This window comes from Ictidomys tridecemlineatus, chromosome 11, assembly GCF_052094955.1.
Source record: "Ictidomys tridecemlineatus isolate mIctTri1 chromosome 11, mIctTri1.hap1, whole genome shotgun sequence".
Lineage (NCBI taxonomy): Eukaryota > Metazoa > Chordata > Mammalia > Rodentia > Sciuridae > Ictidomys > Ictidomys tridecemlineatus.
In genome coordinates, this window is record NC_135487.1 from 18,132,513 (window position 1) to 18,152,086 (window position 19,574).

The following is a 19,574-nucleotide window of genomic DNA, read 5'->3' on the forward strand; positions in this document are numbered from 1 at the left end:
CTTTGTCAACCAAGATGCCTTCTTAGGACTCTTCTGGAAAAAAGTTAATGGGAACTTTTTCATGTCTACATTTTGGTAAGCAATATTGCTAATGGCTATTTTTGCTCTGGGCCTCTTGCTCCATTTTCTAATCTGGAAAGTGCATTTCTAGGCTGGTGTGGAGCATTACCTAGGAGTTGGGTTTCCTGGGTTCCTTTCATCTGTTCTCCTGCAATGCAGGGGGAGCCTAGCCTGGTCTCCAGTTTCTGACTGGAGTTACCACAGGCCAAGAGAACTGCTAACCACTGAGCTGTGAGTAATTTGCTTTTGAGAAGTAAATAGAACCTTGCCAGTAGAAAACCCAGGGGTGTGGCCAGTAGTTCTTTTCCCAGGCTCCTCCCTCCCCACCCCCCAAATGACCTTAACCTTTTTTCATAGCTGGACAGCAGCCAAGTCCAGCCTAAACAATACTCTCAATCTCATTGGTTCTTTTGCCTTTGCAGACACTGCCACCCCCAAGTGGTTAAGGCCTTCCCACCAAGCCTCTCAGTGGAATCAGGGTTTTCTAACTACTGAAAGGCAAACAGGGAAGGGTGAAAAGTGTCCCCAGGGCTTTGAAGCATCAGTGTTTGGCTCCTATGATTAGAGGCAGGGCAGGTTCTTTGACCTGGGGGGATGGGCATCTTCAAGTGATCCAGCAGAAATCAAAAAGGATGTTTTTGGTAAATGTTCAAGTCCTGATTTATGTCACCGCAGTTGTGAGGATAGATGTAAACGTCACCCAGCATCCTTTGAAACTGCCATTGAACACCCTTTTATCTTCAGTGAAAAGAAATAGCATAAAGTTCTGGTAAAGCACCATTGCCAGCAATCAGGCTGGTGTGGTAACTTTTGCCCCATAAGGGCATGGCCTTAGAGCCAATATCCCAAATGAGGGTCGGTTACTCCAATTCCATTCAACAGGGACTGCAGTGAGTTTCGTGTTTGGAAACAGCAGATGGGAGTAGATAGATATATACACTGGGCTGTCCCTCTGCTTGGCCTGGGGCCAAGGTCTTCTCCAGATGTGGAGGCAGGAGCAAGGTAAGACTGGTACAGGATGAGTTGTCAGAATGCTCCTGGAAGGTGAGTACTCCATGAGAACTATCTATATACCTTCAGTGGGAAAAATTACTCCTCATTTGCTTTTTTTGGGGGGGGAGTATTTTTATTTTTTATTTATTTTTTTAGTGCTGGGGATTGAATATAGGGCCTCACATATGCTAGTCAAGCACTCTACCACTGAACCACAACCTGAGTCTTTTTTAATTTTTTGAAACAGAGTCTTCCTAAATTGCCCAGGCTGGCCTCCAACTTATGATCCTCCTGCCTCAGCCACCTTCCTGAGAAGTTGGGATTACAGACATGTACTGCTACGCTACACCTGGCTATAACAGCATTTTTATTAAACACTTTATGCCAAGTACCATAAATCCTCTGAGGTAGATGTTATCATCCCCAGCAGGGAAAGGACTGTGTCTGTTTTGCTTAGAATTACATCCTTATCCCATCACATGGTGTGTACTCCTATATTGTTGAATAAATCAAACAGGTAAGAGAAGAATTTGGCAGAGGTAGGAGATATTTCGACTTGGTGTGCCCTATATAGAATTCTTAGCATAGCCCATAAGGATGCTGAGCTGTGTGGAACAAAGAGAAGTAAAGAAATAAACCTAGGAAAGACTAACAGCACAGAGTGATAGGATCAACCTTGGAAAGCTCAAGCCACCTGAGTTCAAATCCTGAGTGAATTCAGGTCAGTCACTTCCCCCTTTGGTGATCTTAGTTCCCTTGTCCATAAAATATAGATATCAGACTCATGCAACAGAACTTAATTGGAGACACAGTGCACGAGGCACTGTCCTGAGCACTGGGAATACATTGGTGAATAAGACCCCTGCTTTTCTATTACATTCATCTTACATTCCAGAAGAGAGAAACAGATAATGAGAAACAACTAAAATTGACAGACAGGATAGGCAGGTGGTGTTAGGGTGCTATGAAGAAAATGGTGATGAGATAATACAGGGTAGTGGTGGTGGCTGAATAGTCAGAGAAAAACCCCTCTGAGGAGCTGACATGTCCACTGATACCCAAATAAGGTGGACTGGCCAAAAGGTAGTATGGAGGTAGAATGTTTCAAGCAGAGGAAAAGAGCAGAGAGCCAGGCAAGTTCAAGGAACAGAAATGACGTAACCCTCTTGAATTCTAGGATTCTAGAAATAGAGAGTGCATTGCTTGTATTGTTTGGGTTAGAGATTTGTATTATGAAAATGTTTCTTGGTGGTATGGGATATTTGTTTCTTAATGGAAGTGGCTCGGGCTGTCTCACTTACTTTCCACAGTTCTGGTAGCTCAGCTGTCTCCTGTGTTGATGCAGGCTCCATTTTAGCTGCATACTCTAAAAGCAGCCTGAAATGAGCTGCCTCCTTCACCTCTCTCATTCAGCACACAGTCTTGGAGCCCCAGAACCCCCTCCCATTCCACCTAGCTGCCTTACAATCTGAAGAGCCAGGGAGCCAGGCTTTGAGAGCACAAGATTCAGCTTCCTTGTTTTCCTGTCGGAGCAGGAGCCAGAACATAAAACAGGAAACAGAGCGGAAGAGGAGGGGGTTGGGCAGCAGAGAAGGTAGGGCAAGAGAAATTGCAGGAAAGTAGAGGTAAAGGTCTGGACAAAGTTCTACCTCTAAAGGGTGACAGTTGAGCTTTTAGAAAACACTCTGACTTGTCACAAGAGAGCCCTTGCCTTTTTACAAATAGATTCTGGAGGAAAATTTTATGTGGACAGAGGGAACACTGAGAATGCATGTCTTTTTTCCCTTGTGAATTCACAGAGGAAGGGCAGTGCATTTCTCAGTTTTGTCCTTTCAAACAAGTGTGCTGCTTGGAGCCTCACTGGGCTTCTAGAGATTCAAGTCACAACCTTGGGCTCCAGTCACAAGAGTGCCCCGAGGCTTTGCCATTTTACTCACAAGCTTCTGGAGTGAGAACAAATGAGTGCCACTGAAAAACCTGGGGGAAGGGCCTTCTAAACTCCATTTTTCTCCTTCTTCACCACACAACCACTGAAATGTGCCCTGGACTTTATCCACCTTACGCACAACAAATATCAGGGGCAGTTTAGGTCTTAGGGCCTGAAATGAGTTGTAAAAGAATCAAAAGATAGTCCTTGGTCTCCACAGCACTGATGTGGGCCAGTTTTCTTTGCCTGAAGAGATAGCAACCATCTCTTTGTTCCCACCCACACCAGTGGCTGTTGTATAAGATAAACCCCTCCCTCAGCCCGGCTGTGGCCAGAGGCTAACCCGGACCCTGGCTACGTTTGGAGGGCAGATAACCGAAACCACAGAAGGCTTTGCAAGCCCAAGAAACAAGAAATCCGCCAACGGAGAAGGATTTATTATCTGTTTCCTTTTAGGAGGGAGCAAAGTTGTTCTAACAGTTTCCGTTACAGGGGAACCAACTGGTCGCCCCTCCCTAACAGACGGTTTATTAGAGTTAGCTTCCTTCTTTTCTTTTTTGGCCCCGCTTCCCAGTAGAGAAACGGAGTGAGGGAGGAGAAAGGAGTCCTGGGGGTGCTCTCTGCGGCTTCCTTCACCATGCTCATTGGCCACCTCAGGTGGGGCTTGGGTCTGAAGCAGGACAGAGGTCGCTGGAAGGCAGGAGGGGAAAGTCAGGGGGATCCCCCACTTTCTTCACCCCCAGGACGCAGGGTGCCGCTGCTAGCCACAGAAACCCCAAGAAGGCTTTTCTTTGACTTTTCAGAGAATGTATATTTTGTGCCAGGCCCCGTGCTGAGTCGTCGTTGCCAGACACCAGGGAAAGCACGGCTCAGGCTTCTGCGAAGAGGTCGCGGGGCAGTCCCCAACTACTAGAGCCTTCGCCCACATCGGGAACTCAAGTGAGCGCTCACGGGGTGGAACAGGGACTAAAGCGCAGACGCTGACACTGCAGCCCCGGCACAATGACTGAAGTCGAGGTTTAGTGGGTGGGGAGGAGGCACAGTGCGAGAGAAAACTCCTCAGGTGTCACCACCAAGGCGGGAAGGTGCTACGCCGAGCCGCGCCAGGCTTCGGTCCCCGCCCCGCTCGCCCGGAATCAACATGGCTGCCGCGGAGGGAGGCGGGGCCACTCTGAGTCTGGGCAGGAGCGGGGCGGGGCCGCCGTCGGCGAAGCTAGCGCGCAGGCGCGGGCTGCGCAGGCCCCGGATGGAGGTGCTGTAGATCGTCCCGGAGGGGGAGGACCGGACGGGCGGGCGCGGAGGGTTGGGACGCCATCTCCGGAGCCTTGGAGTTCTGGGGGGAGGGAAGCTGTCAAACCGAGGCCGAGAGAAATGAGGCGGAGGCTGCAGAGAACCGTGGAGCCCCGCCTCTCTGCCATGGCGGCCTCCGGCGCCGCCTCTTCCTTTACGGCCTCCCGCCCTCGCCTGCTTCCGGCCCTGTAGCCAGTCCCGACTCCGGCTCCCTCGGGAGTGTCCCCAGGGCCGAGGCTCGTTTGGGGTGAGGGTCGACGCCCCGACCCCGATAGGACCTGTGTCCAAAAGCAGCAGGCTCCGGACATGGCAAGGCTGGCAAAAGGCGGCTCCTGGCTCGGGACGGCCCGCGAGGCCTTAGGCCTTGAGGATCCTGGTTCTGAGCGACTTTACCCCACCGAGGATGTTAATTCGAGGGCCTCCAGTTAACAGGCTTCCTCAAATTCCCAGATAGGGCCCATCTACCGTAAGCGTACCAGCAAGAGCTCTTATCATTGGAGGAAGTACTGGATTAGGCTTTGGAGACCTGGGTTATGGTCCTGTGTGGGAAAGAGAGTGTACCCTTTGACTGGGGGGTGAGGTTTAAAAAGCAGAGTACACGAGACTTTTTTTAAGTCGTCTCGTGTGCGTCGCTTGGCCCCGGTGAGCCTCAGTTTCCACATCCATAAAATGGCGATGGTAATTATACGGGCCTTTCAGTGTCTAATGAGATCTCTGAAGCCTGTTTATCTCACGGGAAAATAAAAGACTAAAACTATTTGATCCGTAAGTGCCCTGCCAGTCAAGAAAGTCAGTGATTTGGCAAGGAGTTTGTTGGAAAGTGAGGTTGGCAAATAGCTGAGAGGGAGAATTGACTGGCTTTCTTTTGCTTGTTGTATCTGTGAACTAATTGTGGGCTACAAATTTCCTGTGGTCGCAGAGGCCAGAGCTTGACTCTGAAAAGAGAAAAGGAAGAATGCAAGTCTGGTCAAGAGGCAGAGGTGGGTTAAGTGCTTTTTTGTTTGCAACTTCTCTTCTGCGTGTGGGTGGGAAGCCAAGGATGATAAAGTGAACTCGCCCTGGGATAGAGGAGTATCAGTGTGAAGTTGGGTTGTGCCTGTGATTTCTCTCGATTCATCGAGTGAGATGTTAAGGATATTGGGCAGATTCACAAAGTATCGCCGCTCTCTGAGGGTTTCAGAAGCTTACCTTTAAAACTGAATTTTCCTGAGAAAACCGATAGAGTTAGGGGCCCCTCCCTTCCTCCTGGCATGTTGATGGAGTAAGCAGCAAGCGCCCCCTTGTGCCAAGAAAAGAGTATTGTTGCTTTCGGCCAACTTGACTCCCTTTCTGGAGAAATTTTATTTTCTTCTGGCTTCTGTGACTTTGTCATATTACTCTTAACGTGAAGGGAGAAATCCCTGGAGCAGTGATTTTATATCTCGAGTTAGCGAACCAGTGATACTGTGCCCTGCCCCTACTACTGCTCGTTCAGAATACGGGCTTGTATCCTGCTTGTATGCTAGTTCCTGGGAATACAGTTGTGCTGTGAAGTCCTGTCCTCACAAACAGCCTAAACAAGCAGTGTCAGAGGGCAGTGAAGCATGGCATGTCTAGTTGGAATTCCAGAAATAATTGAAACTTACAGGTTTGGTAGGTATTTGCCAGCTAAGAGAAAAAAGAGCCTTCCAGTCTTCCTTGTTAAAATATCTCTGCTTCAATATTTTTTTTTTCTTTTAGCTAGACATAGTTATTCATCCCAAATCAACAAACTTTCTGATGTTCTTGCCCTCTGTTCTGATTTCCCAGGCTGGTGTCTGAAAGTTCTGAAGGAGCTGTTACTACTTTGCTCAAGAAATTGTAAAAAATGTCTTAAAATGCATTCTGTGCCTCACAAAGGGTTTGAATTATTTATACATTGCTACCATTCCAAAAAAGAGATGGGAAATAACAGTTTTCTTCATCTCTAGTAGTAGACTCTGTCTTCGCCCTAAGTTTGTTTTAGCAATGGGAGCTGGCTGAAGTCCTGCTGAGTAGTGGTTTTCTTTTCCTTCTCCACTTAATTTAACAGACCAGCTGAACACACATCAGAGAGCTAAGCTGGCATGTGTAGTTATTATGGCCTTCTAGTATGGTTCTGTGCCCCACTTTTGGGACTCTAGTTTGGGAGCTAGTTTATTATTCTGGGCAAGAGGGAAAGGTCACACATCAAATAATAGCAACCACAACATAGATGTGTGTAGTACTTCACATGGTAGCCCATTACACCATCATGACAGTTTTGTGACAGACAAAAGAGATAGTCAGATCCCATTTTATATACAAAAGAACTGAGTCTTGGTGAATAAATGAGAACTTGCAAGTAACAGGACTTAAACTCAGATCTTTAGTTCCTACATAGGAACACTGAACAGACTACACACACACAAACCCCTGCCACCAGGACTGGGATTTATACTCAGGACCTTGTACATGCTGGCCAAGTGCTCTACTACTGTGCTACGTACATCCCCAGACCTTATTAAAATTTTATTTTGAGACAAGGTCTCAGGGCTGGGGATGTGGCTCAAGCGCTCGCCTGGCATGTGTGCGGCCCGGGTTCGATCCTCAGCACCACATACAAACAAAGATGTTGTGTCCACCAAAACTAAAAGATAAATATTAAAAAAAAAAAAATTATCTCTCTCTCTAAAAAAAAAAAGAGAGAGAGAGAGAGACAAGGTCTTGCTAAATGTCCCAGGCTAACCTCAAACTGGTGATCCTCTTGCCTCAGACTCCTGAGCCACTGGGATTACAGGTATTTGACACTGTGCCCAGCTTCAACAGGCTTTTAAAGGTTTTCTATGAGCTTACTTTTATAGCTTCATATTTATCTTTGAGGAAGTTGTCTGACGAAAATATACTGCTTCAGAGTGATACCCAGTGGTCCTATCTGCCTTTAAGATACTCCTCTCTGGGAAGTTAGGAGGTCACATGTGTCATAGTAATGTTAAAGGGGGAGATTCCTATGAAGAATGTTTTAAACATTTGCTTTTGGCCCATGTATGATGTTTTCTTCCTTGGATTTTGGAGTTTAGAAACCTGAGGAAGCTCAATTCTGGTAGCAACACTCCTGGATTCCTGGTGGTGAGATTATGTGGCCCCTGGATCCATCACGGAAAGAGGTGCTTAGGTTTGCGGTCAGCTGCCGTGTCCTGACTCTGATGCTGCAGGTCAGTCTCTGATTCTTAGTCCTGATCATGCTGTTGTTACATAACTGGACAATGCACAAAGAATAGACCCCTTCTCCTTTCTACCTGCCTGTTGTGCTCCTCCATGTGGTTAGAACCATAGAAACCTAGACTTTATAGCTGAAAAGTCAGCGGGAATCTTATAAATTATTCTAATCCCCTCTTTTACTTATGAAGTAACAGAAGTCCAGAAAGGTTAAATAATTTCCCTAGAATTATAGAGAAGGGCCAGAGTTAGATCTCAGGTTTCCTACCTCTGAAGGTAGTAGTCTGCAATAACCATAATCTTATGATCTTTCTCGACAAAGATACTTTTAAGATTTGAAGCTCAAAGTATTGGACTACCAGAAGAATGAATAGTTTATCAGTCAGTTGAGTAAGAGGGAGGTGGCATTGTGCAAGTCCTGAGACCATCTGTGTATATTCATTTGTCAGTAATGGCTCCTTCTCTCCCCTTAGGAGTCTTCCCCTTGCTACCTCACCCACATATATGTGCCTTTGCCCCTTTTCAACTCCATTTCCCCCAAAGCTGCCCTTGATATAATTTTAATCAAATTTCACATATATATTAACTATTCAGTGCCTAGCACAGTGCCTGGTGCCAGTAGGTCCTTAATATTATGTTTATAAATGAGTGAATCATGTTGAATGTTTCAACTCCTTAGAGATGTAACATTAAATAATTATATATGCCTTTTTATTACCAGCACCATTCTCTGTGAAGCTCCTAGCTGGTTCCTTTGTGGAAACCGTCTTCCCTATCTCTTCCTCCATTATATCAGGCATAGCAGGCTCCATTATATTCCAGGTTTAGTTAAAGTATCTTCAACTTGGAGGCTAGGGCTATTATCTGTGACTGTCATTCCTGTCCCATTTGTTATACTGTTTGAAGTGACCTGATAAAGAATCTAATCAGAAAGAGAAATGGGTTAAAGATGAGGTTATATTCCTATTCCCAGGCTGGGGAGACTGACTCAGTGATGTCCCTGAACCAGCCTTGGTTGAGTTATTGGCAGAACCAATGGAACAATGCTGCAAATCAGCATCTGGGATAGGGAACCAAACAACTGCATTCTAATTCAGATGGTGATTTTGTAAACAGTATGTTTTCTCAAGTTCCTGAAGTTCATTCAACCACCAAAATATTATTAAGTGGGCTGGGGATGTGGCTTAAGCGGTAGCGCGCTCGCCTGGCATGTGTGCGGCCCGGGTTCGATCCTCAGCACCACATACAAACAAAGATGTTGTGTCTGCTGAAAACTAAAAAATAAATATTAAAAATTCTCTCTCTCTTTCTCTCTTTTAAAAAAAAAATTATTAAGTACCTATTGTATTTCAAGATCTGTGCTAAGATGTGAGTGTAAAAGTTTTTTTCTTAAATAGCTGACAATCTATTGGGGCAGAAAGACCTTCAGCAATAAATGCTATTTCATTGTTTCTTCCTCTTCCACCCTACTTCCAGATCTAAAGCTCATGCCGTCAGATATTCCTAGTCACTTCATTGTTGCTATCATCTCTGTCAATGACAGTTACTCCTTGAAAGTTTTAGCTCCTGGTTCCCTGTCACTCTCTCTCTGGCATTACTTCTGTTGATGTCTTTGTGGTTTCAATATTAATGAAGATAATATATCCAGTGCTATGGTCCCTTACTTCATTGTCCTGCTCCCTTCTAGTGATCTAGTCCTCACCACTGTCACAGTAATACCCTCTACACCCAACCACTTGCTACCAAATTTCAGTTTTTGTTTTTTTTTTAAAAGAGAGAGAGAGTGAGTTAGTTTTAATATTTATTTTCTCAGTTTTCGGGCGGACACAACATCTTTGTTTGTATGTGGTGCTGAGGGTCGAACCCGGGCCGCACGCATGCCAGGCGAGCGCGCTGCCGCTTGAGCCACATCCCCAGCCCCCCAAATTTCAGTTTTAAGCAGCCTATTCTGTCATCACTATCTCCTATCTTTCCTATTATCCCAACTCTTGTAATTCTTCTCTGAGGATTTTTTTTTTTTTTTTTGATGGGGGGCAGTACTGGGGATTGAACTCAGGGATACTTGGACACTGAACGACATCCCAGCCCTATTTTGTATTTTATTTAGAGTCAGGGTCTCACTGAGTTGCTTAGCGCCTTGCTGTTGCTGAAGCTGGTTTTGAACTCGCAATCCTCCTGCCTCAGCCTCCTGAGCTGCTGGGATTACAGGCGTGCGCCACCATGCCCAGTGAATTAGTCTTTTTTTATATAAGGTTACTAACTCCAGGGAGTCATCAGTGCCATGTAACAATCTTGGTGCATTCCTTCATAAATTTCTGCACATCAGAAACACAAACAAAAAATCTAATGCTGTTTAAATCAAATCTGGAGGTGGGACCCCAAGCATCAACATTCTTTTTTTTTTAAAGAGAGAGAGAGAATTTTTTAATATTTATTTTTTAGTTTTCGGCAGACACAACATCTTTATTTGTATGTGGTGCTGAGGATCGAACCCAGCGCCGCATGCATGATGCCAGGTGAGCGCGCTACCACTTGAGCCATATCCCTAGCCCAAGCATCAATATTTTATGAAACTCCCTGGATGATTCCAGTGCTACAGCCTATCTTTGAGAGCCAGGGTCATAGGCAACTTGTCTTCCTTTTTTCAAATCTCTAACAACTTCTCCCCATTACTTTCAAATGATAACTTGCCTTCCTGAATGAAAATTCAGAAAAATTGAAGAGACCTTCCACATGTTTTCACCACTTCCATCAGCCTGCCTAAATCTTCACCTTTGTGCCTTCAGTACTGAAGGTTGGATGAATGGTCTATCCTCTTTTAGGGCTAGCTTTTCTACCTGTCTAGAAGATTCCATCCCCTATTGTCTGCCTAGCCCTTCTTCCCTCTCTTCTACATATTCAATGGTTTTATTTTCACTGGATTATTCCCAATAGCATGCAAATATTTATTTCCAAATCTAAATTCAGCCACCAAAAACTTTTTCTCTTGATCCCACATTGCCATACACCTATTACCCCCTTTCTCTCTTCCCCATCATAGCAAAACACCTTAAAATCATGTTCACTGATTCCAATTTCCCTTTTCCTGGTCTCTATTGAGTTCAGTCAAGACAACTTCTCTCTCTTCAATTCCATTGAAATAGTTCTAGTCAAAATCACCAGAGACCTTCACATTGCTAAACCCAGCTCACCCATATCTGTACCCATTTCACTACTGAAGGTCAGTTTTCAGCCTCCATCTAACTTTGACCTATTGGTAGTGTTTGAGAGTTATTTAACAGAGCTTTTCACTCTCATTCATTCTTCGTTTTTTTTTTTTTTTTAGTACTGGAGATTGAACCCAGGGGTGCTTTACCATGAGCTATATCCCCAGCCATTTTTTGTTTTTCACTTTGAAACAAGATCTTGCTCAGTTGCTTAGGACCTCATTAAGATGTGAGGCTGGGGGCTGGGGCTGTAGCTCAGTGGCAGCGCACTTACCTAGCATGTGTGAGACAATGGGTTCGATCCTTAGCACCACATTAAAAAAATGAAACATGTAAAGGCATGCTGTCCATCTACAACTACAAAAAAAAATAAAAATAAAAAAAGATGCTGAGTAGTCCTCCTGCCTCCACCTCCTGAGCCACAGGGATTATAGGCTTATATCACCATCCCTGGCCATCCCCAGTCCTTTTTTTTTTTTTTTTTAAGTTGTCAAAAAATACTTCTGTACTTGTTCTTCCCCTCTAGGTGATCTCCTTTAGTCTGTAAACAACCATCCATGCATTTCTGTTGCCAGTTTATCTCTTCAGACCTGATCTCTGTTCTCACCTGCAGATTCTTATATCTCATAACTGATTGACATTTGCACCACAGAGTCCAGCTTAGATATGACTAGTCCAAAACCAAGCTCCTGATTTTCTCCCCGCAAGGTTTTTTATTTAGTGGTAATACTTTTTTTTTTCATTTATTCAACTGAAATTTTGGTTCTCCTTCACCCCACAGGCCCTCTTCAATGCCATCATCCCAGATCACCATGCAGAAGCCTTTTCTCCTCCCCGCCTAGCTCCCTCAGGCTCTTTGGACCAGCTTGTGGAAGGTCTTCTGGGTGGCCTCTCTCGCTGGGATGCTGAACACTTCTTGTTCATTGCTGAGCATGGATACCTCTATGAGCACAACTTTGCCTTCTTCCCTGGCTTCCCCCTGGTCCTGTTGGTGGGAACTGAACTATTGAGACCCCTAAGGGGGCTCCTGAGCCAGCGAAGTTGCCTGCTTATTTCAGTAGCATCACTCAACTCCTTGTTCTCTGTGCTGGCCACGGTTGCACTTCATGACCTGAGCTGTGTGGTTTTGCGCTGTCCCCGCCAGGCCTTTTATGCAGCATTGCTCTTCTGCCTCAGCCCTGCCAATGTTTTCCTGGTAGCTGGTTACTCAGAAGCTTTGTTTGCCTTCCTGACATTCAGTGCCATGGGGCAGCTAGAGCGGGGACGAAGCTGGACTAGTGGGCTCCTCTTTACTCTTGCTACTGGAGTGCGCTCCAATGGACTGGTCAGTGTTGGCTTCCTCCTGCATAATCAGTGTCGAGGCTTTTTCTCTTCTCTTGTGGTGCTGAACCCCCTGAAACAACTCTTGAAGCTGATGGCTTCTGGGTGCCTGTCAGTTCTCACACTCAGCCTTCCCTTTGCCCTCTTTCAGTATTATGCCTACACCCAGTTCTGTCTGCCAGGCTCAGCCCACTCCATTCCTGAACCCTTGGTGCAGTTAGCTGTGGACAAGGGCTACCGGATTGCAGAGGGAAATAAGCCGCCGTGGTGCTCCTGGAAACTTCCTCTAATATATAACTATATCCAGGATGTATACTGGAATGTTGGCTTTCTGAGATACTATGAACTTAGGCAGGTACCCAATTTTCTACTGGCTGCACCAATGGCTATATTAGTTGCCTGGGCAACTTGGACATATGTGACCACCCACCCTTGGCTCTGCCTCACACTTGGGCTTCAAAGGAACAAGAACAATAAGGCCCTAGAGAAGCCTGATTCTGGCTTCCTCAGTCCACGGGTGTTTGTGTACCTGGTTCATGCTACAGTGCTGCTGCTGTTTGGAGGTCTGTGTATGCATGTTCAGGTGAGGTGGATTCCTGTCTGGGATGAGGATGTGAATACAGGCAAAACCCCAAGGACAGGAGAAACAAGTCCCATTTCAGTGACCAGTACCTAATTTATTCAGTTAACCACTATTTGAGAGTTTTGTTTGTACAAGAAAGACCCTGGGTCAGACCTCTGAGGATGAAACATGAGTACAATAAAATTGCTGCCTTAGTGACTCCCATGGTATAAACAGGGAGACAGATAAAATTATAGTACAGTGGGATGGAAGTGGGCTTGCTGTTTTGAGATTTAAAAAAAAAAAAAACTTAGATAAATTATTGTGGAACCAAAAAAAAAAGAAGTCGCTAACTCACCAAAGGAGTTGAGAAAGATACCATATTTGAGCAGGGTCCTCAAGAGCAAGAAGGAATTTTTTTTTTTTTTACATAAGAAGCAGAGGAGGAATACTCTATGCACAGGGGAGAGCATGAGAGTTTTGAAAGGATGTGAATTAAGCCGAAATGTAGGAATAAGCACCAAAGATATCCTGGGGACCTTTCCCTCATACATATCCATGTTGGCTTCTGAAGGCACTCTGAGCTCAGACAGGTGCTGTTTTCAGGGGAGATATCTTGTCCAGTGTTTGGGATGATGGCAATACAGAAGGGTATGGAGAGGTTTGATCTCACATCTGATTTTTTGCTCTTGACTGTGGCCCCAGTTTCAACATCCCTTGAGGAAGTCTTTTGTCCCAGTGCTGACCTCTCCTTAGCAGCATCTATCTCTTGAAAACAAGCATTGGTGTTTGTGAAGTTCTCTGAGCTGTGTGGATAAGAGGGGAAATTAGGAAGTAGCATTCTGTGTTTGTGATTAAATTAACTCATAGAGTGAGTGCCAGCCACACTTAGAATTTCCAGGTTGGTTAGGAGACCATTTGGAAATGTGGCTCTGAACTTCTGTAAGGGGGAAGTTCAAATCATAGGATCCCTTGCTCCGCCTTTCCCTCAACTTTGCCACCCTTGTAGGATAAGTGATCAGTACCTAATAAGGGAGCCGCCTCAGATTTTCAAGTCCCAAATTGCTGCCCAAAATATAGATCCACTCCCTGGGCTAAAATTAGACTTCATAGAGTGTTTAATGTTGACTGGCCCATTATTGTGGTAATTAATCTAAAGGTGTGGTTATTTGTAACATGGAGGTTGCCACGCATGTATCACATCTTTTTGTAAGGCAGTTTCTTAGCTCTTACTGCATTTCCAGTGTAATTCATTTCCAGTCACTGGGCCATAGTTTTCCCAGCCTCAGAGAAGCCCCCCAGACTGATCCAGCTAGCATCAGTGACATTCCAATAAATGTGTGGGTTTTCTTATTATTATGATTTCTAGGTTCTCACCAGATTTTTGGGCTCCTCCACTCCTATTGTGTACTGGTTTCCAGCTCACTTGCTTCAGAATCAAGAGCCACTGTTGAGATCCTTAGAGACAGAGCCTTGGATGCCTCTTGCGGAAGACTTCCCACCAAGACAAAAAATACCCAGAAATTCTATCATGGAACTTTTGTACAACTGGAAAACCTGCTCTTCAGTCACTCGATATATCCTAGGTTACTTCCTGACTTACTGGCTCCTGGGACTACTCTTACATTGCAACTTCCTGCCTTGGACATGACCTGGCGTCTCAAAGGACAGACTAGAAGCCAACTTAATTCATCTTCAAAGTTAAAAGACAGACCAGGACCAAGCATGGTGGCACACCCCTGTAATCCCAGCAACTCAGGAGACAAAGGCAGGAGGATCATAAATTTAAGTCCATCCAGATAACTTGTTGAGACCCTGTTTTAAAAAATAAAAATGGCTGGGGATGTAGCTCAGAGGCAGAGCACCACTGGGTTCAATCCTTATTACCAGAAGAAGATAACACACAGGGACTGCCTGCACTGCCCTGGGATCATCCTTGTGGGCATTAGAACCCCTTTGTTTTTGGGGACTGGTGAGCCTTCAAAGAGCCCTTTCTGGTCCTGGCTGGAGCAAATTTTAAGAGTAGTAACTATTTTCACTGTAAGTGGTGATACCTTACTCAAATCTAAAGTACACCTGCATCTGCCTAGTCAACCAACATAGCAGGAGACATTCTTAAACCTGCCACTTTAAATTTAAATGTAGATTATTTAAATGTGCATTTCATCAAAGGCTGTAGCTTACAGTCTGGTGATAGTCCACACAAGATGATGTGGACTGGACAGTGTGGTAGTAATAGGAAAATGAGACCTTTTTCTCTAAATGGGAAGTTTCTGAAGGTGTTTTTTTTAAAAAAAAAAAAAAAAAAACATTATGTCATTTTTGCTATCAAATCTGTGTGCATCTTTTTTTTTTTAAAGAGAGAGAGAATTTTTAAAAATATTTATTTATTTATTTATTTTAGTTATCGGCGGACACAACATCTTTCTTTGTATGTGGTGCTGAGGAGCGAACCCGGGCCGCATGCATGCCGGGCGAGCACGCTACCACTTGAGCCACATCCCCAGCCCTTTTTTTTTTAATGCAATTTTATTTAGTTAGTTTTAAGACTTATTCAAAAGGCCACTGGGGTTGTTATTTCAAAGGATGTTCTTCCCCTCATGACACACATTAGTAAATTTCTTTGTAGGAAGAGCTCAGCTTTCCAGTGATATGGAAGAATCTGATTCAGAAGAGCCTGTCTCCAACTGATTCCTCCAGCTTGGCTGTGGTCAGTTTCTCTCTCTTCAGCCTATGAGGGAAGGAGAGGGATAGGACCCCCAGACTTCAAGGGTTTTACTCTCCCAGTCTCTTGATAAATTCTGCCCTTGTGAAGAATCAGATGGTCCTGCCCATGAGCTTGAAAAAGGTTTCTACCTCATATCTTTGCTGTCTTCTAAATCTTCAAGTAAGATGTTATACCCAGGGTCTCTCTTCAACATACAGATTGTCCTTCAATTTGGAGAGAGAGCAATGACTTCTGCCTCCGTGCTTTTCACACTCTTCTTAATCTTTGGGCTGCTTGATCGTTGACCTCCTCAATGTCATCTTTCAGGACCATTTTGAAGTTGTTTTTTCATTTGTGCATCTGTTTATATGAAAAATCTTACACGGGGCTGGGGATGTGGCTCAAGCGGTAGAGCGCTCGCCTGGCATGCGTGCGGCCCGGGTTCGATCCTCAGCACCACATACAAACAAAGACATTGTGTCCGCCGAGAACTAAAAAATAAATATTAAAATTCTCAAAAAAAAAAAAGAAAAATCTTACACGCTGGGTGTGGTGATTCATACCTGTAATCCCAACTCACTTGGAAGGCTGAGGCAGGAGAATCCAAATTTGAGGCCAATCTTAGCTACCTGGAGCGACTGTTTCAAATTTTTTTTTTTTAATATTTATTGTTTAGTTTTTTAGGTGGACACAGTATCTTTATTTATTTTTTATGTGGTGTTGAGAATTGAACCCAGTGCGCCGTGCATGCCAGGCGAGCGCGCTACCGCTTGAAACATGTCCCCAGCCCCTGTTTCAAATTTTTAAAAATAAAAGGGCTATGGTTGTATCTCAGTGTTAGCGCATTTACCTCACATGCATGAGGCCCTGAATTTAATCCCCAAAATGGGGTATGTGTCGGGTGGCTTGCAAAAATAAACAACTTTCTAATTTATACATGAATAGAATTAACTTTTTACAACCAAGAGGGGGAGTATAGCTTAGTGGAAGAGTACATGAGGCCCTTAGGTTTGATCCCCTTACAAATTAAATAACAATAGTAATAATGATAATAAAAATCACTTGGGGAAAAAAAAAAGTCAAGGTTAAGAATATGGCCAGAGGGCTGGAGTTGTGGCTCAGTGTTAGAGTACTTGCCTGGCATGTGTGAGGCCCTGGGTTTGATCCTCAGCACCACATAAAAAAATAAATACAATAAAAACATAAAAAGAAACAAAAGATCCATTAACAACTAAAAAATATTTTTTAAAAGAATATTTGCAGGAGTTTGGATGATGCTTGCCCTCAGAACAAACCTATGTATCAGCCATATGACCTTGAGCGTGTTTTCAGGAACTAAGGGAGATGCTGTTATCACTGGTGGGGGGGGGTGTTTGTAGGTCCTTTTTTTCCTTTAAGATCTTGAGGGCTACTTAAACAGAATTACCCCAATCTAAGCACTTATGCACTGACACAAATGTGATTTTAGCCAGGTGCAGTGGTGCACACCTGTAATCCCAGCTACTTAGGCTGAGGCAGGAGGATTTCAATCTTAAGGCCAGCCTCAGCAATTTGTGAGAACCTGCCTCAAAAAACAGGCGCCATGGCTTACACGCTGGGATCCTGAGGCAGGGAGAATTGCAAGTTCAGAGACAGCCTTAGCAATAGTGAGGTACTTAGCAAATCAATGAGACCCTGTCTCTAAATAAAAAATACAAAATAGAGCTGGGATGTGACTCATTGGGCATATGCCCCTGAATTCAATCCCTGGTACAAAAAAAAAAAAAAAACCCAACAACAACAAAGGACAAGAGATGTAATTTAGTGGTAGAGCATCTGTGGGTTTAATCCCTACAAGTTACTTGTAGTGGAAAGTATTTCAATTTTTCCTGCTTTCAACAAGTAGAAGAAACCTCCATCCTCAGGGTGCAATTCTGGAGGAGTAACCAAAGTGATCTTTCCTTTGAACAAGGGAGAACAGTGACACCTGGTGAATAAAGCTGCTTCTCTGCAAGGTAACCGGTGACTGGTTTTCCATCCTCAAGTGCCCTTTCTTGCTTGACTGGTAAGCATGGTAAGAGGAGCCACTGCAGCATGAATGGGTAAATTGTAAATCCAAGGTTGACTGAAATGGCATTTATCCTGCTTCCTGGCACCATTCGATTGGTTACAAGCTATCACAAATGATAGGAGGATCACTGACCCCACTGAGCAATTTCTGCCTATTCCTTGAGCCAGGAAAGAGTTTGATTCTGTGTCATCACATCATCATCATCTCTTTTTTTTTCCTTTCATTATCCCTCTTATGCCCCCTTTGAGCCAAAAATTCCAATAAGCAGAAACTTCAAAACAGATGGGTAATCATCAACAGCTTCTGGAAAGCCCTGAGAGTTGGAATTTGGACACACTCCCTCTGACCGTGACAGAAAGCTAAACTTGCCAGCTGAAGGGAAGCTCCTGGCTGAAGCCCAGCACCCTCTGTGGGAGCCTCCGGCCAGCCAGGCCAATAAGCATTCCTACCCATGGCCGCAGCTCTAGCATAGCTGAGCATTTGGTCCAGTGTCAAATGCTTCTGAAAATGTACACACAGATCGGGGCAGCCCTCTGCCTTCTGCCAAGACACTGAGTGCCCTTCTTGGCAAAAGATGATCACCCTTGCCCTAGTGTCCCTCTAGCTGGCAGAAACCATTCCCTCTCTCCTCACCAACAGCTGCAAATCCAGGGACTTCCACCCTGTGTGTGGGGGGGTAGGAGTGGGGAGTTGGGGTCCATTTAAGTTCTTTATTGCCGAGCCAGGAGCACTAGGTCCTTTGCTCTTGGCTTCTATTTGCCTCTTTGGGGGGATAATCATGACTGAAAGAGGTGACTCAAACCCCACAGTGCGTGATTTCACTGCTCTGGCAGTCTCAGCTATCAACAGGATCTCATCACCCCCAGAAACACTACACCTGAGGACCCCAGCTAGGTGGATGCTTCTGGAGCAACATGGTTTTCTCTCTGACCTTGGAGGTCTAGTTATTGTTCTCTAAGCATCTAAGGAATTAGTTGATTTTATGGCCAGCAGCTGTCCTTTTACCATCCTATTAACAGTCTTTAATGGTCTGGAAGAGGGACATGAAGGGCCCAAGGCAGGAAGCTTCCTGTTTACCCTGAGGTCTAACAATGCCACAGCTGGGTTGGGTCTACAATTTCAGAGAAGTCATTTCCTTCTGAGACCCTGCTAAAACAGAAACCAGACACTTCGCTTAACTAAAAGTAGAGGGTTGTTTTTTTTTTTCTTTCTTTTTTTTTTCCTTTTATGAAGGTGAGAGGAGAGGGAGTGTTTGACTTTACCATTCCCCCTGGGGAAGGGGGTGGGGAAGGTCACTCCTTTCCTTGAACAGACCCTCTCATCTTCATCTAAAAATATAATAATGTGCAGCCTCGAGAAATTTGAAATTGATTCTTTCAGCAGTTGTTTATCACTGCCTACTTTAGGCATTGACCAAAGGAGAGTCAGCTATCCCTCCTGTCCTCAACTGTCTAATGAATTGCTAGCAGATTCACAGAAACAATAATTAAGGTAGAAAGTAATAAATTCTGGGGAGTAGGATGACACCTACACTTCTTGCTCTCTGTCTCTACTTCAACTATTTTTTTTGTGTGTGTGTGTGGTAGTGGTGATTGAATCTAGGGCCTTGTATTCGCTAGGTCAGTGCTATACCACTGAGCAACATCTTCAGCCTTTCTCTTATTTTAATTTTGAGATAGCAATTTGCTAAGTTGCTGAGGCTGACTTTGAACTTGCAATCTTCCTGCCTCAGCCTCCCGAATTGCTGGAATTACAGGTGTATGCCACCATACCTGGATGAATACTTTACTTCCATTTATATTCCATTGGCTACTGAGTCCACTGGCCAGATCCACTATAAGGGAAGGGGAGGTAGGGTGCCAAAAATAATTTTTTTGTATGACAATTCTGAATATTGCACAAGACATACTTACTTCATTGTTTGGCTAGAAACAGTGGTGCATGCCTGTAATCTCAGGGACACAGGAGGCTGAAGCAGAAGGATTGCAAATTCAAAACCAGCCCGGGCGACTTAGCAAGATCCCATCTCAAAAAATAAAAGGCTGGCAGTGTAACTCAGTGGTGGTGGTGGGGAGAATCTTGGTTGTTTTGAAATTCGAATGTAACTGGCATCTTGTATTTTTATTTGCTAAAATCTGGCAACCCTACTGGGAAATGAAGTCTAGTATAGGTTCAGTAAGATAAGAACACAGATATGTGCATGTCACAGAGTACCTTACTGAGCCAAATACCTGTTTTTCCTCAGAATAAACTCACCCCTTCCC

General features: G+C 44.5%; 1 protein-coding gene across 13 annotated transcripts; it reads left to right on the plus strand.

Moving 5' to 3' along the window:
* The first annotated feature begins 3,362 nt into the window (after nt 1-3,362).
* On the plus strand, nt 3,363-16,194 carry Pigv (phosphatidylinositol glycan anchor biosynthesis class V). 13 transcript variants are annotated; one of them, XM_078025684.1, is made up of 7 exons: nt 3,363-3,637; nt 3,784-3,919; nt 5,190-5,250; nt 6,059-6,109; nt 7,327-7,461; nt 11,453-12,574; nt 13,923-16,194. In XM_078025684.1, exons 5-7 carry the CDS (start codon nt 7,384-7,386, stop codon nt 14,202-14,204), a joined length of 1,482 nt encoding a protein of 493 aa, XP_077881810.1. In that variant the 5' UTR covers nt 3,363-3,637; nt 3,784-3,919; nt 5,190-5,250; nt 6,059-6,109; nt 7,327-7,383; the 3' UTR covers nt 14,205-16,194. The 13 variants fall into 13 exon arrangements, with proteins under 13 accessions (XP_077881810.1, XP_077881811.1, XP_040144102.2 ...); XM_040288168.2 differs by lacking the exon at nt 6,059-6,109 and having other exon boundaries at nt 3,367-3,637; XM_040288173.2 differs by lacking the exons at nt 3,363-3,637; nt 3,784-3,919 and adding an exon at nt 4,120-4,232.
* Nucleotides 16,195-19,574: the final 3,380 nt, after the last annotated feature.